Source organism: Mobula hypostoma, chromosome 27 (assembly GCF_963921235.1).
Source record: "Mobula hypostoma chromosome 27, sMobHyp1.1, whole genome shotgun sequence".
Classification (NCBI taxonomy): domain Eukaryota; kingdom Metazoa; phylum Chordata; class Chondrichthyes; order Myliobatiformes; family Myliobatidae; genus Mobula; species Mobula hypostoma.
Window position 1 is genome coordinate 21,514,378 of NC_086123.1, and position 24,549 is coordinate 21,538,926.

At 43.4% G+C, this 24,549-nt stretch overlaps 1 protein-coding gene across 7 annotated transcripts in view; it reads left to right on the forward strand.

Annotated features, from left to right (window-relative positions):
* The window catches only part of sh2b3 (SH2B adaptor protein 3), a 176,791-nt gene that overhangs the window by 118,308 nt on the left and 33,934 nt on the right, over positions 1-24,549 (forward strand). For all 7 annotated transcript variants that reach the window (XM_063034259.1, XM_063034260.1, XM_063034262.1 and 4 more), the window contains 2 exons: positions 11,014-11,115; positions 18,884-18,990. In XM_063034259.1, the coding sequence (XP_062890329.1) occupies positions 11,014-11,115; positions 18,884-18,990 (209 nt within the window). The remainder of the gene's footprint in view (positions 1-11,013; positions 11,116-18,883; positions 18,991-24,549) is intronic.

Below are 24,549 nucleotides of genomic sequence, written 5' to 3' on the forward strand. Positions count from 1 at the left end.
TGAAGGTGTGATTGTATGAGGCCAAATTATAAGTCTCACACCATAGTTGCAAGAATTACTTGCTGCTTTTATTCCTATTACAACACTCAAAGGAGTGAATTGTTGTCCATCATGTCAGTGCTAGCATCCGACAGGGCAAAGGGAAGTTAGATGGTCCAAAACTCTTCTCCAAAGCAGGCGTGCCCAGAGGGCGCAAATTTCAGATGAAGGGGCAGGAGATTTGTATGAAGTAATCAGCAGATTTTTTTTCTTTCGGATGGGATCTGGGATACTGTCTTGAGTGGGTGGTAGAGTGGGGCACCCACAATATTTAAGATGTATCTGGTTGAGCTCTGGAGTTGCCTTCTCATGGATTGGACGCTGGTAATTGATGCTGATGTAGATGGACCTGGTGGACTGAAGGACATGACTCTGACCTTACAGGATGAAGTAGTTCTAACCACTGTTCTAAACCTGGAAGTCCTGGAACTCCCGGAACTCCCAACCCAACAGCACTGAAGGAGGACGGAACTCCCAACCCAACCGCACTGAAGGAGGATGCCTTCTCCAGTGGGACTCCAACTCTTAAAGATGGCACCTTACCAGCTTCTTGTGAGCTTGCTAGGGGGCTTCCTCTTTGGAGCGTGGGAGGATGAGGGGCAACTTGAGGTGTACAAGATGGTGAGAAACATGGACTGAGTGGGTAGCCAGAGAACTTTTCCCAACGTGGAAATAGCTAATACCAGGGTGCATAATTTTAAGGAGATTGGAGCAAAGTATAGGAATTTGTCAGAGGTACACATTTTATACAGAGAAGAGTAGGTGTGGGAATGGCCTGCCAGGGGCAGTGGTGGAAGCTGATACGTTAGGGACATTTAAGATACGGACATGGAGGATAGAAAAATGGAGGGCTATGTAGGATGGAAGGGTTAGATTTGATTTTAGAGTAGGTTAAGGTATTAGTATGATGTTTTGGACCAAGGGGCGCGCACCGCACTGGAGTGCTCAATGTTTTAGTGTCCAGCAGTTGTTCGTTTCTTTCCGATAAAAGAAATTCCCTCCGTCAAGGCTAGGCATTGTATCATGCTCGGTGTTCGCAAGGGCAGTTAAGGATGGGCAGTAAATACTGCGTTTGTCCCTGATTCCTAGGTCATGAAAACAAACAAAAAAAAAAATATGCCCACTAGGAAATCTCATCTAATTGCCTTAATTTAAATAGAGCTCACATCTGTCTTCATTTTTGAGATGTTGTTTTCTGTTGCCCTGGCCATGGCCCCACTCCACCCAAAGCTGATTCAAAAGAAAACATTTCAAGTGCAGGTAGGTGGTGGAAGAGTATGTATTGCTCTATAAAAAAATTTAAAATTAACATAAATTGTTCAAAATGTAAAGTGTTTTATCTTTTTAATAAAAGCATAGTGTATTGTTCTATTGATTTAAATCGGACTGCATTGACATAATAAGAACAAACGGTACTGGAAACTGTTCTTTTTCAGGTTTTTAGCATTCAGTGTTTTACTTATGTGCCTTAGTGTCAAAGTTCAGGGGAAAAGAAAGCATGTAACTATGCCATCAAAATTTCATTCAGCCCTTACTAAAATCTGACTGATGAGTGAATTTTAAAGATAAGACCAGAACCATTCAGCTCATCGCGTCTGCTCCACCATTCCATCATGGCTGATCCCACATCCCACTCAACCCCATACACCTGCCTTCTCACCATATCCTTTGATGCCCTGACCGACCAGGAAACGATCAACTTCCACCTTAAGTATACCCACGGATTTGGCCTCCACCGCAGTCTGTGGCAGAGCGTTTCACAGATTCACTACTCTCTGGCTTTAAAAAAAAAAAAAATTCCTCCTTACCTCTGTTCTAAAAGGTCACCCCTCAATTTTGAAGCTGTGCCCTCTAGTTCTGGATACCCCCCACCAGAGGAAACGTCCTCTCCACATCCCCCTTATGTAGTCCATTCAACGGTTGATAGGTTTCAATGCGATCCCCCTTGCATTATTCTAAATTCCAGTGAGTACAGGCCCAAAGCTACCAAACGCTCCTCGTACGTTAACCCGTTCATTCCCGGAATTATCCTTGTGAAACTCCTCTGGACTCTATCTAATGACAACACATCCTTTCTGGGATATGGGGCCCAAAATTGTAGACAATATTCCAAGTGCAGCCTGACTAGTGTCTCATAAATCCTCAGCGTTATCTCCTTGCTTTTATATTCTATTCCCCTTGAAATAAATGCCAACATTGCATTTGCCTTCTTTACCACAGACTCAACCTGTAAATTAACCTTCTGGAAATCTTGCATGAGGACTCCCAAGTCCCTCTGTACCTCTGATGTTTGAATCTTCTCCCCAATTAGGTAGTAGTCTGCACTATTGTTTCCTTTACCAACATACATTCTCATTCATTTCCCAACATTGTATTGTATCTGCCACTTTTTTTCCCATTCTTCCAATTTGTCTAAGTCTTGCTGTGATCACATTGCTTCCTCAGCACGTCCTACCCCTCCACCTATCTTCGTATCATCCACAAACTTTACCACAAAGCCATCAATTCCATTATCCAAATCATTGACAAACAATGTGAAGAGTAGTGGTCCGAATGCTCATGTAAAGTACGGTTCCAAAGATGTTCCCATTGAGGTCTGAAATGAGCTGCAAGGCAGTGCAATTGTTCCCGCTTTGGCTATAATCAGGGTGGAGTTAAATGCAAACATATAGGTTGGAGACCTCTCTACCCCACACTCTGATGTCTAGATAAAACCGCAAATAAGCAGTTATTTATTGGGTCGTACATTGCCATGAAATGTAAGTTAATACAGGGTGTGGTAATTTTGCAAGTGAAGCCATATCTTTCCACCCTTTTCCACCCCGGTTGTTCCTCAGCTAAGTACAGCAGTTGGGCGTCATGTTAATGTAGTGGCTAGTGTGACACTTCCACTGGTCGGGGTGTCGGAGCTCAGTGTCATCTGTAAAGAGTCTGTACATCCTCCCTATGGTGTGCAGGGGTTTTCTCCTGGTCCTCCGGTTTCCTCCCAAGGTCTGAAAACCAGAAGGGCTTGTTCCGTCCTTTGCCTCTGGATAAATAAATTGTTCTCATTTGGATGTTTGCTACACAGTAAATATTCATCACCTATCATCACTGGCACACGCTCTTAGATTAGTTTTTATTTGGCAGAAGTAAACCAAAAGGTACGTTGTAATGTGCTATTGGCATCATCGCTTCCTGCGCCGATATAACATGTCCACAACTTAATCCGAACCAGACATCTTTGGGAGGAAACCAGAGCGGTTGGAGAAAACCCACATGGTCCCGGGGTGAATGTACGAACTCTTTACAGACAGCAGTGCGAATTGAACCCTGAGCAGCGGTGGCTGTAAAGCAATTCGATAACTGCCACACCACTGTGCCAACTTAGTGGAAGGAACTAAGAGTGTCATGGAAACAGTCGTAGAAAGGGTTTTACAAAGTGTCTAAACAGGCTCTTGAATTGCCATGGCTTAGAAGCATGTGGGCAATGCACTGGAAGATGGAATTAATTTTGGATGGGTGCAACAGTTGGAGTGAACTAGGCAGGGTAAGTGGTATGATTCCACATTGTCGGGCTTTTTAACCATCGCCCTATTATAGAAGTTTAAATAGGAAGGAAAATTTATAAAACGGTAGTTAAGTTAGTGTGCTGGATTTTATTCCCGTGTTACTCTTACTCAAACGTTGAGAAGGAGGAATTTCTTGGGGGAAATTAAGACTGACAAGCACTTCAAGATTGTTTATTGTCATTATTCAGTACGCGAGTAAAGGAGAACAAAACCACTGTTACTCCGATCCAACACAAAGTGTTTTTGTTTTAAAAACAAAGTATAAAGAATGCAATAAGGATAAATATGAAAGCAATCCTATAAAACACAAATTACTAGTAACTGTATTTACCTAGGCTGGTTGTATGTACATTAAGTGATTGCTGATGTGTATGCAGTGGCAGTGGGGCACTTTAATGGGTGGAGATGTTGATCAACCTTGTGGCTTAGGGGAAAGTAAGTTATGACTATTCTTAATTTGGACTGGGTTTCACTGCTGTCACTGATTTATAGTATTTCACAAAATCTTAAAGGAAAAAGGAACTTTGTACTTCTCGGACATGTTGCCTGAGCTTTGTCCAAAGGTTATGCAAGTAAACAAGCCATTTCTCTCATTACAAGAACCGGTGAGGTCGATGTAAAGCTTACTTTAATTTTATTGGTGTTGGTTGAGGGAAGGATGCCGGTTGGGAAACCGGGAGAGCTTGTTTTGTACCATGGGAACTTTGTGTTGGCCATTGCAACGTGGTTCGCACTTTTCACAACACTTGAGCAATGAAATCCAGGCGTCAGTTCACTGCCAGAGTGAAGGAGTGGAGGTGCCTTCATTTACATGCAGTCTTTCAGGTGGGAAGAAAAGATGATACCTTCGTTTTTAGGACAAGCAGGGGAATGATCACCGTTGTCCAGATGAAATGTAGCCTGCAGTTAACGTCACAGACAAAGATTATCTGAATGTTATAATTGTATAAATTGGCTGCAGTTTAACTGCACATCCAAAGTACTTACTCCTGAAGAAGGCTCATGGCCCCAAATGTCACCCGTTTATTCTTTTCCACAGATGCTGCCTGACCTGCTGAGTTCCTCCAGCGTTTTGTGTGTGTTGCTTTGGATTTCCAGCATCTGCAGACTTCCTAGTGTTTGTGATTGGATATCAGTGTTTGGGATGTCATGAATGGTTTCTTTCCTTTTCCACTTGAACCATGGAGGAAACATGCTCATTTCCCAGTCTCTGCAGCAGAGCCCACTTTTAGGATTTTCTGTAAATTATGTTCTCACCTCCTGTATCATAGGAACTGCATTTTGTTTTGTAACGCAGAGTCTTACACAAAGAATAATTGAACATGAACATCTCCTAAAGCAAATCTCACATGGAAGCTCTCATATCTAGAAGTGAGCTCAACTGTAAACTGTCAAGCACTATTATAAATCCCCAGATCTTGTAATAAGCATTAAATTTGATGTCTTCAGTCATTGTAATGCATTTATTCTGATCCTTGTATCATGAAATAAAAACTGGAGACACTTAGCACTTCAAGCAGCCTCAGAAGAGTGAAAACATTCTGGATCAATGACCTTTTGTCAATTGACCTACTTTCATGAGTATTTTCTACAACAATATCTCGGTTGAATTTACTTCTGAAAGTGTATGAATTCTTTAATGCTGAATGCTTTAGTGCTTTCAAAAGATAGAATTTGGTTTTAAAAAAATCTTAATTCCCAGTTTCAACAGAGCATTTTAAAATAAAGCACATGTGATATCTAAACTTCAAAATAAGAAATGGGTATAGCTAATCTATTCTTTAAATGTAATGGAGACTAAATTTCCATGCATATATTAAAAATTCTTTAAATTTCAAAGGGTGCAATTTGCATTGCTGTAGTTTATTGACACAGTTGCTCAATATAAACAGTTGAGGCCAGTTCATTGGCTATATTTAAGAGGGAGTTGGATATGGCCCTTGTGGCTAAAGGGATCGGGGGGTGTGGAGAGAAGGCTGGTACAGGGTTCTGAGTTGGATGATCAGCCATGATCATACTGAATAGCGGTGCAGGTTCGAAGGGCCGAATGGCCTACTCCTGCACCTATTTTCTATGTTTCTAGTGCAGGGGATTTCAACCTTTTTTTATAATGCCATGGACCAATGCCATTAAGCCAAATGGTCCGAGAACCCAGGTTGGGAACCACTGATCCAGTGGGATTAGTTAGTTTGCATCATGGAGCTAGCAGAGTTTCAGTGGGCCAAATGGTCTCTCTCCATTCTATCACATGCATTCATTGTTGCAGATATATGTCAAACCCACCACTGTATAACTTTTCAGAGATGCACGTTTTGTCCTTAATCTGGGTGACAGTGAATCCTGAAGCATAGGAGATTAAGGAGAAGTTTGATAGCGGTGTACAAAATTATGAAGGGAAACCTCCAACTATTGAAATTCCAACTAGTGAAAATTATTTCATTTGTGTTGATTCAGCAGTAAGTGTTCATCAGCTTTATACTTGGAATTGCTAGATTCTGAGTGTTATAAATCCAAAATGAAATTGACCACAGATTCTTGTACTAATTCATACAATGGATAAAGTAATGAATGTGGTCCAGTGACATCTGCACCGGTCTTCGAGATAAGTGTTCGCAGGTTCGAATCCGGTTGGCCCGTTGCACGCTTTCCATCCGTACTGGGTTGAGTGTTAAGCTAACAACTCAGCTTCATTTAAAAAAAAAATGGACAAAAATGCTAAAGAAACAACGAGGTTCCTGCCCGATGCATCACAAGGCACGGGGAAGAAGAACAGCAAAAGTAATGAATGCTTCTTAGCAGTTGTGCTATCATGTGGCTTTCAGCAGAGTAGGGTATAAATGCAAGCAGGCTTTTCCCACTAAAGTTGGGTGAGATTAGAACTAGAAGTCGTAAATTAAGGGTGAACGGTGAAATATTTAAGGGGAACGTGAGGTTGGTGCAAGTGTGGAATAGGCTGCCAGTGGAAGTGATGAAAAGGGTATAGAGGGCTACAGTCCAGGTGCAGGTAGATGGTACTTGGTAGAATAACAGTTTGGCATTGATTAGACGGGCCAAAGGGCCAGTTTTTGTGTTGTACTGCTCTATGATTCCAAGAGATGCTGTCAAAGCAGCTTTGCATCTTGTATTCTTCCTGGGCAATACCTTGTGATTGTGAATAACTTGTCTTACTCTGTGTCTTTGTGATTGATGAGGCCAGTGTGGTACCTGCAAGACTCTCCACAGATGGGGCAGGAGATGGTGAGCTGCAAATATACTGAGCTTGAATACTCTCAACAAATGGACTAGGTCCTCACTACCAGCACAGATGTTCCTCCTCTGCTTTGAAAGGTCATGACCAAGGAATGCTGTGAATTAGTGGGTTATGTCAGATGTTGGCTGCTTTTCAAGGAAGCTTTGAGAACTTTTTGAACCATTTTCTTTCCTCGAAGGAATTCAGAGTACAAGGTCACGGCGATGATTTCTAAGTGATTTGGCCTGCCCACTGGAACTGTTTGAGTGTAATTTGTGCTAATCACCCTTGGAGAGGACACCTGATGTTCTCCTGCCCGTGCTTTGAGACGACCCTGCTAGATATCGATGTCTCTCTGCTGCCTGGTAGACCATGGATAACGTACTGGCTTTGAGGTCTTGATCTTAAAAAAAACACCAAAAAAACCCCTTTTGCTTAATGAATTGAAAGCAACGATGAACATAATCATGGATTTCTGCCCTGCCTAGGACAGTTCTCCTTCAAAAGTATAATCAGTCTGTGTATTCTAGTGTCACCTTGGTGCTGTCATACTGATTGGAAGAGAACCTTTGCTTTTTAATGTTAAGGGTCAAGGCCTGTTCTCTGATTTATGGTGCATTTTGTAGATGCTACAGCAGTGACACTGCTTGCTTGTGGAGCACAGGTATTTGCAGTGACCAGTGGGTTTCCACTGGAGACAGCTGTGATTTTCATTGACGGGTTTAAAGATGCTTTGTGACTTCTGAGAACTGACAAGGACATAGAAGAGTAGAGCCACAATGTTGTGCGGACCTACATATATAAACCTACTTCATGACTGACTTTCTAATCCTTCACTGCGACACGGTCCATAACCTTCCATTTTCTTACACCCATGTGTCCAGAGCAGGGGGTATCCAACCTTTTTTTTTAACACCATAGAGTCCTACCATTAACTGTGGACTCCAGGTTGGGAACCCCCTGCTCTGCTCTGCAGTCTTTTAAATGTCCCAGTTGGATCAGCTTCTCGCACCAACCCTGACAGTATGTTACGGGTACACACCACTCTCTCTATGTGTAAACTACCTCTGACATTTCCCCTCACTTTCCTCCACTCACTGTTTAAGCTGAATTCCTCTGGTTTTTGGCCATTGCTGTCACTGGGAAAGATGTGATGGCTGTCCACTCTATGTATGCCTCTCCTAATCTTAAACACTTCTATTTTGTATGCCTCTGATCCTACTTTGCTCCAAAGAGAAAAGCCTTACTTCGCTCACTCTTCCCCTGTAAACCAGGAGTTCTCAGCCTGGGTGCTGCGGACTCCTTGTTTAATGATGGGGGTCCGTGGCATACAAAAGTTTGGGAATCCCTGTCGTAACTATGTTCTCCAATCCTGCCAGAACTTTCATAAATCAGAGTGTGAAAGCCCACTCCTTTTGTTTTATTAGTTTAATTTCAAGCAATTGCTTGATCTTGTAAATAATTTGCACCTAATCTATATTAACAAATGTGCATATAGTTATTTATAGTTATTTCAAAAATGGTGTCGTAAAGATACTACAGATTGAGTTCAGTGGCAGGGTATTTCTTGCAAATTTGGCCATATTTGGATCCACTCCACTGGTTCTTTGTTTGTAACGAGGATGATTGATGGACTATTTTCTCACACTTCATTGGTAATAGTTTGCCTTTTGGAATCAATCAGATTTATTCTGAATTGTTTTACCTTTTGCAGACAATATCTGTTAAATGGACTGTGCAGGTTTTGTTAGTGTTAATCTATATACCAAACAACAGTCCCGCTGAATTGATTTTAACAGCTGTGCACATCATCTATTCCTCTGAGCAAGGAAGTTTTTTACATGGCTTGAAAACCCTGTGGCACTTTAAATTTTTTTATATATAATGTGCTTTGTTGAAAGATTACTATCAAGAAAGTCAGACTATTGAGCTTTTGACATCAAACAAACACAAACCACAGCTCACAACAGAAGTAAACAATGTCAGGTAGTCAAAACAACAGACAGGCACAATGGCATAAGTAAATTGTTTTGACTAGATGGCGTTGGCATTCAGCAGGCCAGCAAGTTTATTAACAATAAGCTACTGACTTCCATTCTGTGTTTATTGTTACAATTTGTAACAGTGTTGTAACTTGAAACACCAACAATTAAATATATTGAAGCTCTAAAATGTCTCAAAATAAAGGTTGTGGTATGTTTATTATTTAGAAAATTCATGGATTTATATTTGTTAACATAATTGCAGGGCATTTCTCAATTATATTATATAGATTTCAAAATTATATTAACATATATATAAAAGAAAATCTTAGCTGCGCAGCAATAAAGGCTGTGTGCATGGAAATATTTCAGTTCTTGTGCGGCTGTACACCCACTCAGCCTAGAGGGAACAGTGATAGGTAGTAACTTTGAATAGCTCTTTAATTTTGTTGCTGTGCACTCCGTCCTCTTGCCTATTTAAACATACTGCTTAGCCCACTGTGGCATATTGTGGTTAAACAAAATATATATTCTCTGTCTCTGACTACTGTCAAAACTATGAACTGATGAATTATAATTGAATTGCAGTATGGCAAAAACTTGAGAGCGCTTTATAGAATGTACCTAATGGGGTACAAGTGCTTCAAGAACCGTGGCAGGTGAGGTCAAAACTTCTATCGTCAAAGATCTGAAGGGATTTTGTAAAATAGTGGTCTCCTGAATCATCCTCTGTTTAACAATCTATCTCTGTGTGATCAACAGCTAAAGGTTTTTAATTTGTAGTGTACTATATACAGACTGTACACAATTGCTTGAGTAGGCATTATAAATTAATGAGTGGCTTTAAGTTGCTTGATGCAACCAGCCAACTTGTACCTGTTAACTACTAACCAGCTGGATGATTTGTGCACTAGAGCATGGCTAAAATAGTTTCCATGGTGATGATGTGTTTAAGATGCACTTATCTTTCTGTGGCCTCTCTTAATTACACGAATGACAGTCATTTCTGGTAGAAAAGGCTTGTAGTGTTTTTCAGCTGGATCCCTAAAGGTTTCCTGGCCTGCCAAATGGAAATCAGGAAATGCGCATTAGCAAATTGTGACTCCTGAAGACTCTGAGCGTGCCATTCTTTTTATCTGCTGTTATTAATATGTAGTCACAGCTGAATGGGACTTCCACAGCGTCGTGCTCGTGAGATGGCTATGGGCAAAGAGAGCAGTCAAACCCTGGCCAACATTGTCTCGAGATGCACTTTCCCATCCGACTTCTGGCTTGTGAGCAAGTGATAGGCTAATATAGAAACTTACCAGTGTGCAGAACCCCCTTCGGTTCAATTCATGTAATTTTGAGCTATTCTCGTAGCAGCGATAAGAATTGCGTCATTAACCAGGGAGCCACTTCCAGACACGTTCTATCGTTAGTTGCTCCAAAACCTGGCTCCAATTCATCATGAAATCGTGCATTAGTTAAATCTCCATACATGTTTAACTGTCTGCTTATCAAGTGAATTCCTTTGGCTGCAGTCATGTGTTCCTTTATGTTCTCAGTTGCTGGTGTATTGGACTTGAATATTAAAGCTCAAAGTAAATTTTATTGTCGGTATACGTATGTGGCATCATATACAACCCCTGAGATTCATTTCCTTGTGGGCATCCTCAGCAAACCTATAGAATAGTAATTAGAACAGGATCAATGAAAGATCAACCAGAAGACACCAAGCTGTGCAAATGCAAATATAAATAAATAGCAATGGATAATGAGAACATGAGATAACAAGATAGAGTCCTTCATGTGAGATTTTTGGTTGTGGGAGCATCTGAATGGATGAGCAACTGAGTATAGTTATCCCCTTTTGTTTGTGACCTTGATGGTTGAGGGGTAGTAACTGTTCTTGAAACTGGTGGTGCGAGTCCTGAGGCTCCTGTGCCTTCTACCTGATGGCAGCAGCGAGAAAAGAGCATGGCCTGGGTGGCGGGAATCTCTGATAGATACTGCTCCCCTATGACAGTGTTTCATGTAGATGTGCTCAACGGTTGCGAGGGCTCTGCCCGTGATGTACTGGGAATGTTATTGCTATCGTGTTGAGAGGGAGAGCAGAAATCACTGAAACCTTAAGCCACATCAAAGTAAAATAGATTGCAATAATGGAAAGAGTAAATCTTGCAGCAAATGTGTATTTATATTTTTCTGTCTGTTTCTTTTTTTTATTTAGTGTTCCAAACCGAAGCACAGCACTCCTTGTTCTGCAATTATGGAAATCAGAGCATGCACTCAACTGGAAACTCCAGACAAACTATATACATTTGTACTTAAGGTGAGTGACATTAGATAGCTAGTGACTGGGTGAAGCGACAGAACACTAAGCATCGTTAATAATGCCTTAATTAATTTCTTAATGGTGCCTTAAGCAGTTTTATTCTGTGAAATTGCCCTGGTTTGACAGTTTTGAATGAATTAATTTCCTGTATCATTGGAACTGAGATGATTGTGTGATAAAGAACTCAACAGGAGTCCAACATTTGGCAGAGGGACCCATCGGTGATAAAGTCCTGGTGATAGTATCAGTTGATTATAAAAGTACTGTGTTGAGGACATTGGTTTATGATTATCTCTTGGCTTGTGTTGTAGTCTACAAATATTTCAAAGTCGCAGCAAAGTAACACCACACCTTGCCAATCTGAAATCTTTTATTTTTGTGACGAGTATTCTCGTTGAAGTGCAATAGTACCCGAGTTTGTACTGGATCTTTGAGGGGGTGTTTCATTAAAGTTCAGTTCAGAATTCCCCAGCTGCTTTATCATGTACAGTATGAAATTATTCTGCCAGGGTATTGGGATCTTGTAGATGGGCAGGTGATATCTCCAGTTTCAAGACTTTATAGACACTTGTCTCTCTGTAAAGACAACACAGTCCGTAGATCTCGGTTCATACCCCAAAGAAGGGAAGATTGAAGGATGAAGGATTTAGAATATACTATTAAACTGATACCTTGAATAAACGTAGAAACATAGAAAACCTACAGCACAATTATTTCAGGCTTGTGTGTTAGCCTTTGGTCTGTGATAGTTATCACCTCTACAGAATAAGGAACATTTGAGGATCAGTGGCTGTATAATTATGGGAGTGAATGGGTGAAGTAACCCAGTTTCATTGACTGCCGTTATGGTGACATTAAGGGAGCCCAGGATGAACAATTGAAAATACAAATAAAAGGAATGAACAGGACACTTTGGGCTGGGAGGCTTTGATGCGTTAAATGTCAGCGTTGTGTGCTCTAGGCGTTTTACACAACAGCACCATGAAAAGGCTCCTTCAGTCGGGGTCGACAAAGGATGTTGCACCCTCACTGTCTAGATACACAAGCCAGGGCAGGACAATATGGAGAGCAAGATGTTGCCCATGTAGCAAGCTCCCCCTCTCCACGCATCCGAGGAGCCCAAAGGAACGGCGGAGACCGATACAGTTTGGCAGCAGCAGTGCTGCAGGAGTCAATGCAGGACTGCCTTAGGGACCCCAGCTCTGGATTTTTCCATCGGGGTTTACTCCCGCAGTCTTCTCCCATGAATGGGTATAGTCGCAAGGAGGCAGAGTTTTCCTTCTTGTAGATAAGCCGCCAACCACAGCTGACAAGCCCCATTTCCTTGAAGCAACTGTCTTTAAGGCTTCAGTAACCCCCTTTATCCCCTTCTCCTGTCAGTAGAAACGAACCCGCCGGGCTTAGTAGCTAACCCACACGTGAAGGTCAGGAGCTGGACTTGGATGTCAGAGGCTATTTGAGGTGCGCACCATTTAATACATAGTGGGAGCTTGTCTCCACTACCTCTCCCAGCTAGAACAACCTTAAGGAGTCCATAATACTTTGTGTTTAAAAAGCATTATTAGACAAACAACTTCTTGCACTAAGTCAAGTTTATTGTCACTTAACTACATACACGTACACCGTCAAACGAGACCATGTTTCTCAGAACCAGGGAGTAGAGCACAGTAATACACACAATGCACAATAACGTAGGAAAGTAAGAATTAAATCTACTAATGAATTATGTTTAAATAAACAAAGTGCATAAATTAAATGTAGGTTATGGAACAAATTAACAAGTAACACTTGGAATGCGATGAGGCGGGGAGTTCAGAAGCCTAATAGCCAGAGGGAAGAAACAGTTTCTCTTGCACAGTAAGCTCAAGCTGCAGAGCATTTCTGGAGTCCAACAGTTCACTAGCGAGCTGGCATTGCCAATCCGATCGTAACAAAGATGTACAGGGCATGGGCGAACTATTCCAGCCAGAGACTGGGTGGTCACTGCAGCTGAACAGGCTGCCGTCTTTATATCGCGCCATGACACAACCCTGTATCACTTATATATCCAGTATTTATTTTCGAACGGGAGGCAGTGATGACATCCCTGGGGTCCTCAACTTACAGACCCCGTGAGATTTCAGTTGCGAGAAGCTGATAATCTGATCAATGAGTGCAAAGCCCAAAGCTGTCTTCCCCAAGAGTCTCCACAATCCACCATGGAGGAGCCCTCTCCATGTTAAATGCTAGAAAAATTATGCAGGTGCATATAATTTAACAGGATGCTGTGCCTAGCAAGCTTTTTCCCAAATTTCTGGAAGACAGTGCAAAGGAATTTGATTTTTCTTTAGATTATGAGAACACTCAGTCCTCTTTTTATTGTCATTTAGGAATGCATACATGCATTAAGAAATGATACAATGTTTTTCCGGAGTGATATCACAGAAAACAGGGCAAACCAAAGACTAACACTGACAAAACCACATAATTATGACATATAGTTACAGCAGTGCAAAACAATACCATAATTTGATGAAGAACAAACCATGGTCACGGTAAATAAAGTCTCAAAAGTCCCCGAGTCGATTGACTCCCAAGTCTCCGATAGCAGGCGGCAAAAGGGAGAAACTCCCTGCCATAAACCTCCAGGCACCGTCTGCTTGCCGATGCCTTGGAAGCAGCCGACCACAGCCGACACTGAGTACATCTGTCCGAAAACTTCGAGCCTCCGACCAGCCTCTCCGATACAGCCTCCCGAGCGCCATCCTCTGCCGAGCGCCTTTGACTTCGCCCCGGCCACCGAAACACGCAAAGCTGAGGATTTCGGGGCCTTCAGCTCCGGAGATTCTGGTTACCACACAGTAGCAGTGGCAGCGAAGCGGGCATTTCAGAAGTTTTCCAGATGTTCCTCCGTACTGTCACGTCCGTCTCCATCAAATCAGAATTGTGCACGGTCCCCTACTTAACAGATAACAGACATCACCACCGAAGTGGCCGCGCGCACTGCCATGGCGTCGCCATCTTCTCCCTCTCTCCCTGTTTGAATTTTTTGAATATTCTGCTTTTATTCAGAATCCTAACAATCGACTTCTCTAATTGCTTACATTATTTAGTGTATACCTTTTTAAATATTACAGTAACTCAATCATCATGCAGCCAGGATGGGCCACTAGAGTATGAGTGAAATTTAGATAGTTACTTTATTGATCCCAAAGGAAATTACAGTGTCCCAGTAGCATTACAAGTGCACAGATATACAAATATTAGAAGAAAAGTAAGAAAGAATAAGAAAATAAGTTTCCTCAAACAGTCTTCACAGGAGGGGGTCATCACTTCCCCAGTTATAGATTGATTCATAATGGAGCCTAATGGCTGAGGGTAAGAATGACCTCATATAGCACTCTTTGCAGCAGCACAGTTGTCTTAGTCTATTACTAAAAGTGCTCCTCTTTTCAGCCAAGGTGGCATGCAGAGGGTGAGAAACGTTGTCCAGAATTGCCAGGATTTTCCATAGGGTCCTTCGTTCTACCATAGCCCCCAAGTGTGTCCAGTTTGACTCCTTTCTAATCAGTTTATTGAGCTTGTTGGCATCACTCATGATGGTGCCTTTGCCCCAGAAGATTGTATTGGTGACAACAGACTGGTAGAACATATGAAGGAGTGGCCTGCATACTCCAAAGGATCTCAGTCACCACAGGGAGTAGAGGTGTCTGTGACCCTTCTTTGTACACGGCTGCTGTGTGGGTGGTCCAGTCAAGTCTGGCATCCAGGTGCACCCCAAGGTACTTGTAGGCCCTCAGCACATCCACATCTTCACCATCAATGATAACAGGGAGCAGTGCAGGCTTATTCTTCCTAAAGTCCATCACCATCTCCTTTGTCTTACTGACAAAGCTGCAGATAGATGATTCAGCTTGCACCAACTGATGAAGTCCTCCACCAGGACCTGTATTCCTCTTCCTGTCCTCCCTTTATACACCCAACTATTGCTGTCATCATGACATGACTCAGTGTTGTACTTAAAGACCAAGGTATACAGGGTAAACCGGAAAGGAGCCAATACAGTCCCCTGTGGGGCCCCAGTGCCGCTTATAGCCATGTCTGACACACAGATCTGAAGCCGCACATACTGTGTTCTGCCAGTCAGGTAGTCCATTATCCAGGAGACAGTGGAAGTGCCATCTTGCATTGAATGGAGCTTTTCCCCCAACGATGAGGGCTGTGTGGTATTGAAGGCACTTGAGAAATCAAAAGCTGTGATCGTCACAGTGCTGCCCTGCTGATCCAAATGGGATTTGGCTCTGTTCAGTGGGTGGATGACAGCATCGTCAACTCCAGTGTGCTCCTGGTGGGCAAACTACGGGGGATCGAGGGCTGATCTGACCAGGGATCAGAGGTGAGCCAGGACCAGCCTCTCTAGGATCTTCATGATGTGTGAGGTCAGGGACATTGGATGGTAGTCTCTCAGACTTTTGGTTGGCCCTTCTTGGGTATGAGGACCACACATGATGATAGTTTAGATGTCGCATTTTGGAGCCATTTTTCTCTGGAGATAATAGGGGGAGGGGAGAGAAGGAAGCCAATATTTTTTTTTAAAAAGCTGCCCATATTAGATGGAAAGTGTTTTGTATAATCTTCATGTGTCACAGTTTTTGTTCGAAGCTGCTTATTGTCAGTCAGCCAACATGTTAAAGTGGAGGAAAAGCCAATGTCAGCATTTGCATGTCACGCTGTAACCGAAGGCCACCTGGTGGAGCTGTTGCAACATAGCCACTCTTCGGTAGCTCGAGGAGTTGCCTTGGAGGTTCAAGGCCCTCCTTGCCTGAACAAAGTCTTCCAAATCCAGTGACAGAGTAGGTGCAGTCAGGCCAATAGCCCAGCAATGACGCCCTGATAACATTCAGCCAGCTCTGGTGTGTGGACCGCACTGCTCACAGGAAATAGAGGAGCTGATCTGTCCTCCTGCTGTTCAACAAGGTCATGGCTGATCTAATCCTGGCATCCATACCACTTTACCACCCCCCTACCCCACCCCCACCTTCCCAGACCCCTGGACTTCCTTGTAGCTTAAAATGTCTACAAGTCCCTGCCTTGAACAAAGAGGCCAGGACTGAGACTTTCTGACATCTGTCTTCTGTCTGCTGACTTGCCCACTCACCTCATCTGCAGAGGAATACAGTTAAGGTCTTTTATCCTTCTCACAATTTGCTAACTCGCTTAATTTTGTATCAATATCAAATGGTGACAAGTGTAGTTGGTCTCTTCTTCCAAAGTATTAATCTAGATTGAGTTGTCGCGGCCCCAGCACTGATCCCTGTGACACCCCCACGAGTTACTAATTGCCAGTGACCCATTCACCCTAACACTAGTTGGCCATTGCTCTATATTATCCCGGACCCTGCACAAACCAGCTGACTCTGGGCCATTTTTGTGGCACATCAGAACAAGATAAGTTATGGAGAAGTGAGGAACAATTTTCAAGGGTGTGCCCGAGGAATCCTTGGGTGGGTTGAGGAGGTATGTATAAGGGGAAGAAATCCACTCTGTCTCATGGGAATGCATTTGGGGAAACACCTGAGCATCTTGCCAGCCAGCATCCGTAGCTACTCAGCACAAACATTAACAGCAGAGCAGCAACACATCGCCATCCACCGACTTGCCCATCCAGTCAAGCCCTTGAGGTCCCACTAGGTTGTTCAACCAGGGGCTGCCTGGGAAGTTGATGCTACAAATTACAATGCAAGAAAATGTCAAGGGACCCTTCTAATTAATTCTCAGTGCTCTTGATCTTCAGGCCCTGCCCGTACTCTTTGGACCCCAATTTAATTTCCCCAGCTCTGAACCTTGCACTACAGGCACAGCCGACATCCCTCGGAAAGATTACACGTAAACATAACAGAAAAGCACGCCCACCATAAAACCACAAAAGTCACTCGATGCTCAATATTCGAACAAATTGGGCAGCGTTTTAAAATGAAAAGCAAAAAAAAAACAACTGCAGATGATGGAAATCTGAAGAATAACATTTCTAGAAATGCTCAGCAGGTCTGACAACTTCCTGAGTGAGAGAGCGAAAAAACCGAGCTCTTGCTCAAGAGCGATTGTTGTATGAGTTTCCTTCTGCTACAAAAGCCGAAATGTTGGGGAGAAGACAGACAAGCTGACCAGCATGTGTGGAAAGGGGAGACCAGTCAGTGTTTCAGGGTGGAGACACATCCTCCGTTCCACTTGTGTAGCTGAATTCTTCCAGTAATTCTGTGTTTTTGCAGATTGTAGCATCTAGTTTTTACCTGTTGTCGTTTTTTTTATTGCAACATTGGTCTGTACCCCCACCCCAGGTATTTCCTGTCCTCTCAGCTCCAATGGTTTTCTCACAATTCCAGCTCTGTTGAAGGGGTCCTTGACCCAAAAACACTAACTTCTTTTCCTCTACATTCATTCAGGCTTCCCAACTTTTTTCTTTAATGCCGTGGACCCCTACCATTAACTGGGGGGTCTACGTGGCTATGGCCTCAGCTGCCCTGTGGGCAGCATTTCTGTCCGTGTGAAGGTTTGAACAGCACTGCTGAATGGGGTGTGGACAAGCAGAATCCGGACTCTCCTTTTTAATTCTCTTTGGCACCTCACTCCCAGTTCAGGACTGATGGTCACGTCCCCCTTTCTCCACTCCTCCCCCGTACTTACCCCTGTTCTCAGACCCACTTGTGGTTTCGTCTTCCCCGCTCCTCAGTGGTCCCTCGTCAAGAGCCTTGAGGCTCTGGCAATCGGCGTGTGTCACTCTGCAAGGGTTGACACACACCTGTCAGTGCAGGTGAATTCTCACCCCCGTAAGTATGCAGAGACGGTCGCTAAGATGAGCAGAATTGATTAAGTGGTAAATATTGAAGGTACTCAGCAAGTCGGGCAGCAGCTGTGGAGTTTAACATTAATGGGTTCTCACGATCACCTTTCTCCCCCCTCTCTCTAGGTGCTGCCTGACTTGCTGCGTATCTCCACCATTTTCTGTTTTGCGTTTTAATTTCCAGCAATTGCAGAATTTTACTTTTTTTTGTTAACCAACTCAACTTGCGAGGCTCCTCTGACAAGACCAGCACTGAATAAAGCCGTGTATCGCAACACGTTTGTTTTGTGATCTGTGGCAGATGTCCACATTTGTGTTGAAGCATCTTATACATGTAGACTTGAATAAAATCTTTGAAGGGATTTTTCTCCTGACGCAGGAGGAGACTTCCTATTCCTACATCCTACACCCAGCCTCTCAAAGAACCCGGCCTCTACTGTCAACAAGTGATTGATGTTATATTTCCAACCTCTCGGGTGTGGTGGTGCTTTGAGTGCTGGGGTATGAACTCTGGATATAAACGCTGTTGTTTAATGACGATCAGTTTCATCAGGGAATGGGAAAGCAAGGAGGTCAGTTGAGTTGTGACTAACATGGTGGAGTTGAACTCTCTCAGTTCTTTCTGGAACAGTATTGAGGGGAGACCTGAGCTTATCTAGCTGGTCTCCTGAAAGAAGCAATATATCTCCCCCCGTGAAATGCCTTCAATGGCTAGACTCAGAAGGAGAAGTGGGCAAAGTGTTTTTCAGGGTATGGTGATATTATGCATTGTGCCGATTGCCTAAGTCATTTTCATAGAACAGGAAAAAGGGGCAATAACACAAAAACAACAATTCTCAGAAAGGATGTTGAAATGAGCTTGAGGTGAAATGGAATCTTCAGTCTCTGTTGAGCAATGAATTTTTTTTTAAATTTGCATCTTGAAATTTCTCTCTCCAATTACAGATTCTGCAGACTCAGGTCAAAAGTCACTTGGAGGTGATTTTTGAGGCCGTCAATGATCAGCAGTTGAATCTGTGGACAACAAATATCAGAGAATGCATAAATCCGTGGTAAGGCTGAACATGTTTTCCTGTAGCCTATTTCAAACGACCTACCCAAAGTGGCAGAAAGCTGCTGGGTTTCCACTCTTATTTCCTTCTGGTTCACTTTGAGCACTTTTCTAAATCTCTGACATTCAGCCAGCTCTCTGAATCATTGTATTTATTGATTTTAGAGGTATGGCGCAGAACAAGCCCTTCCAATCCAACAATCTGCACTGCCCAGCAACCCACCTTTTTAACCCTAGCCTAATCACAGGACAATTTGCGATGACCAATTCACCTCCTAGCCAGTAAGTCTGGACTGCGGGAGGAAACCAGAGCACCCAGTCACGGGGAGAACATACAAACTCCTTGCATGCCGTGATGGAATTGAACTCTGAACTCTGGAACGGCTCGAGGCGTCATGGCGTCGAGCTAACCACGGTTGTAATGTGACACAGACACGAAGGATGAACTTCGAGAGAATGGTGAATTGGTAACTCAGTCAGACAGTGAGTAAGGAAACTCGATTGGCACACTGAGCAGCGGCAAGAATTTTCACTTAATGCTGAATTTTCACTTGATCCTCGAGGATTTGTGAAGGGACACAGGATATGTTACAAGTCAATACTCCAGCTTTGTTTCCAACATGGTATCTAGTTTGTCCTAAGAGATAAGGAAGGGAGAAAGTATTTATCTTGAAGCAGTTTTAGAATTGGAAGTCTACTGTCTGTAAATATATATTCAGGGTCAGAGGGGGGGAAATAAAGGAAGGAGTATTGTTTATAGAGCTTCTGGTCAAAATCCTTGATGTCCCAAAGTGCCCTCTTTTGGGAAATTAGACAGAAAACGACTTGCAAAAAAAATTAACATAGAAAAATACTGGTATAAGATTCTAATTTATTTTTTCATTTTTAAGATTAAACCAAGCTCTCTTTCTCCCCCATTGATTGAAAGTCAGTGTCACTGTTGTGTAAATCAATTGCATGTTACTGTTCACGGATGTGTTACAACATGACTTTCAGTTTTCTATAAACATCACATGCATAGACGCCGCAGATTAGAGCGTTTCAAATGTCAATAAAATTGTTTTGGTTTATCGAGACATAAATATGTTTGGGCTTTGGATCACCCCTAAAATTCGTGACGGAATTCTGACTAAAGTGGCGTTGTGGATTAGACATTGGGTTACCTCCTTCCCGGACTTGTCACCCATGCCTTGTGACCTCCAAAGCTGAGCTATTAAATCCCCTCCCGGCTGGCCTCCCGTCTTCCTCCCTTCGAATTCCTGGGTCTGCCCGCTGTCACAGTGCTTCTGTCCAGTGGCTCTGTGAGTTTGCCATCTCCAACCCTCCAACCTGTACGAGTTCTGCGTCGGACCTGTGGTGTCCACATTGGCACCTGTGCCCACTGCTGTCCCTCTGTCAAATAAATGATGTTAGTTCAATACAGATCTGTATATACGGAGGTCGACCTCTCCACCCGTTTGCATCAGCGAAAGCACCAAGCCCCCCCACAACCCCCACCATGCAAGCAACAGCAAAGCCCCCAAAGAGACTTTGACCCAGAGTCCATCAAAAACTACAGACCATCTCAACACTTCGGTATCCCGAGCCAGAGGGAGAGATCGCTCCTGCAACAATGAGTTGGAGTTGGGCATTTTGCTGTTTTGATGTTGCCGCTTCTAGTCCCCCGACTCGAGGACCAACGGGAGGGAGGGAGGGGGAGAGAGAGAGAGAAAGAGAAGAAAAGAAATCGCTCGACCACGGGCCTTCTTCCAGCGGCAGCACCCACCGCCTGTCGACTCGTTGCTTCAATCTCCTGCCACGATCCCATTGGCGAGGAACCGGGTCGTACATGGGGCTGCGCCTCGAAGGCGCACACCTCCCAGACGCACCTGGAGATGCCGAGACGCCCGGCTACACGGCGCTCGTGGGGAACCGCAGTCTGAGCTGCAGCTGTAGACCACGGACTCCGCGACCCAGGACCCCGGCCACCTTGGAAAGAAAAGAAAGGCAAGAGGAAAGAAGAGTAAGCTGTTTGGCGGACGAACATGGAAGAAGTTGACTGGGTCTGCGAAAACCTCTGGAGCCCTCTGGAGCCAAAGTGGAGAACTCGTGTGGTCTCAGGGGAACGTGCAAACTCCACAAAGCGCCTGAGAGAAGGAGAAACTACACTACCCACAATTCTATTGTTCCGCCCCCTTTCTTCAATTCAAAGACCACTTGGTACGGGGTGGCACCAGTACCATCAGGGGCACCATGCAGGGTCCTAATACCCTCTCTAGTTCTGCTGCTCCAGGGGTCTTTCTGTGGCAAGTATTTAAGTGGCATCTCGTCTGAAGTTGTTGGCGTTTTCCTGGGACGGGAATCACCAAGGCTTGCTTTACTTTGGCCTTACAGCCAACAGGGAGGCCCAATTGGTGCATTTTTATTTTTTTGAAAATAGATCAGACAAAACAGTGAGGGGAAAACCACAGCATTAATCAGTGACAAAAGTTGCAACCACAACATTAGTTATGTGACAAACGTTTCAGTTTCTCACGAAACCCAGGACTGTATTAATCAGCTGAGTCTCAAGCAATCTCCTGCAGGAATTGGCCTTCCAGCTGTGCGTGACACCTGAACAGAAGTGAGAAGGTTGCTAGGAGAGGAACAGCCGGTGAATAGGCCGGGGTGTGGTGTCGGGGTAGTACTGCACGTAAAACTGGGTCAGCTGCTGAAGGTATTACTGAAATAGATTCACTTACTTAGCTGCTTTTTTTTCTCCCTTCCCTGTCTGAACTCAGTGACGTGAGCTTGGCACCCACAGCCTCTGCTATCTTGCCAAGTATCCATTGGTGAGACGGTACAGTACATTCTGTGGCTTTTTAAACATGAAAAAGGTCACAGCTAAACCAACCCTCTGATCTGATGTGCTTCATTCAGGCAAGAACCAGCACCAAGCCAATGGCCGACATCTTCCCATGGCCTTTATTTCTCCCCCCAAACCTTACCCACTTGAAATGAGTGCATTAAGAATCAATCCAGGGCATTTGTAGTGAACAGTAGGGAGCTAAATTTGCATTCTACTTCTGAATTTGCTAATGTGTTAATAGTAATATTGAATGCCTCAGGAAGGCGTGTCCATCACTAATGACCCCCATCACCCAGGACATGTCCACTTCTCATAGTTACCATCAGGAAGGAGGTACAGGAGCCTGAAGGCACACACTCAACGATTCAGGAACAGTTTCTTCCCCTCTGCCATCCGATTTCTGAACGGACATTGAACCCATGAAGGCTACGTCACTCTTTTTTAATTAATTCTGTTTGTGCGCTACTGTTATTAATTCAACCAATAAATATGTATACTGTAATTGATTTACTTGTTTACTTTTCTGTAGTATCATTGTGCTGCTGCCACTAAGTTAACAAATTTCACAACATCTGCCAGTGATATCGAACCTGATTTTGATAGAAAGGCAGAGGCGTTTTAAGTTTAAGGGAAATCATAACAACTCCTCTACTGTCCTTCAACACAGAACATAAAACGCTGTAAAAAAAAACTTGACAGCATTACGTCATCACACCAGACCACCCTCTTTAAGTTGGTGGTTTATGAATGTTTCCACCCATGGTATTACCCTACATTATGAATTGAATAAATGGCTGACACATTTGATCTATTTAAAAGCACAGGGGCTCCTCGGATAGCGGATCACTTGATTTGCAGAAATAATGGCTTCATCCAAATTCTTCCCTACGATATAATGAAATGTCTTATGATATATTCTATTTGTTTAATTAAAGGTCACGCCAGGGTGAATTATAATGCACAGATTTGGATCAATGTGAACACGGGTAGCTGTCTGAAGACAGGTGTGGAGGGAGCTCCGAGGAGTGGAGCCCTCGTGTAAGCGGGGGGTTTCCTGTTCTAGTTTGCCACAATACTGGGAAAGGATAACGCTGTCCAGCCTCCCAAGTTACCAAAGTGCTGATTTATGGTCAAATTGGGCATGAGATTGACTGGCGGAAATTCGGAGTGGAGATGAGGCAGGTTTCCACCAGTGATCGTTTTCAGTAACAGAAAGGGTTGAGGAATAATGAGAATATAGAATCAGAATCGGGTTTATTATCATTGGCATGGGTCGTGAAATTTGTAAACTTAGCAGCAGTTCAGTGCGATACATAATATAGAAGAAGAAAATAAAATAATTAAATCAATTACAGTATACACATATTGAATAGATTAAAATTGTGCAAAAACGTAAATAATATATTAAAAACAAAAGGATATTTTTTAAAAAGTAGGCCATTTAGCCCTCTGCTATTCAGTTAGATTCTGATTGATTCTTTACTTCTGTGTCACTTTCCTGTACGAATCCCTACTTCACCCAGTTTACATTTTCACAATGGCTTCAAAGTTCAAAGTACATTTATTATTGAAGTATGTACACACTATACAACAGAGATCCATCTCCTAACAGGCAGCCACGGAACAGAGAAACCCACAAGGGCCCACAGAAAAAAGGCCATCAAACACCCTGCGTGCAGAAAGAAAACCAAATCTTGCAAACAATAAACGCAAGCAAATAGTGTTCTGTACTGAACTCCAGAGAGAGTCCGTTCCCAGACTCTTAGTTCTGCACAGAGTTGAGTGAACGTCGCAGAGCAGTGAGCTGAACTGGCCCTTTCCTTGCCCTGGACCTTGTCAATCTGGCCTGGCGCTTAAATATCATCCAAACAATGGGTTCATTTGTTTTGATACGCTGTGGGGCCTGGACCCCACTGTCTTGATTGACCTTGTTCCTGATCTTTCTGATTCGACCCGATGCTTAAATCTTCGTCCAAGCGTTGGGTTCACTCACTTCGGTGCATGTTGAGAATGGCTTGATTGCAATGTGCTTTAACGCATTGAAGGTTGCTCTTGTGCTGGGAGCAATGAGGACTAAGGACAATGCTTAAGTTAAGGTTGGCAAGCGCTTAAGTTAAGGTTGGCAAGTAACAAGGGACATGACCAAAGATATCTCTGGTTTGATCCCTACTGATGGGGGTGACTAGAGCCAGTCACAATCTTTCATTGTAAGAGAGAAATTCACTGCTTATGAACTGTGGAGCCTCTGTGAATGTGAATGAATATATTTGGGGTTAGTACAGAATGGTGGTAACTACTGTGGTTAAAGTCCTAGCTGAGTGACAATGTACTAGTTTCTAGCAATGCATGAGCTCAGCTCGTTCCGATCTCTGGACTGGATGGGATGGGATGGGCTAAAAGAGGCTGCAAGTGAATTGCACTCCGTGTTTTGGCAAAATGCTAAGCAACAAAATAACTCCAATGGAATGATCTTGCAGAGTACCAACTTCTTGTTGTTTCAATCACAGATTCAGCAACCAAGTATATTTACACAGAAATATTGGGTAACGGCCAGGACTGTCGTCGGAAAGGATGCTTGGTAACTTGTGAGGTCCTGAGCATCTTTGCCATGTGCCAAGCAAAACTCTGCCAGTAGTCTCTACCAAGGAAGATGCTGTTTCGTCGAATTCAGGCAAAGGCTGATGATATGAAACTGGATAGGTTAAACCCTGCTTCTGTTCTTCCTGTTCATAA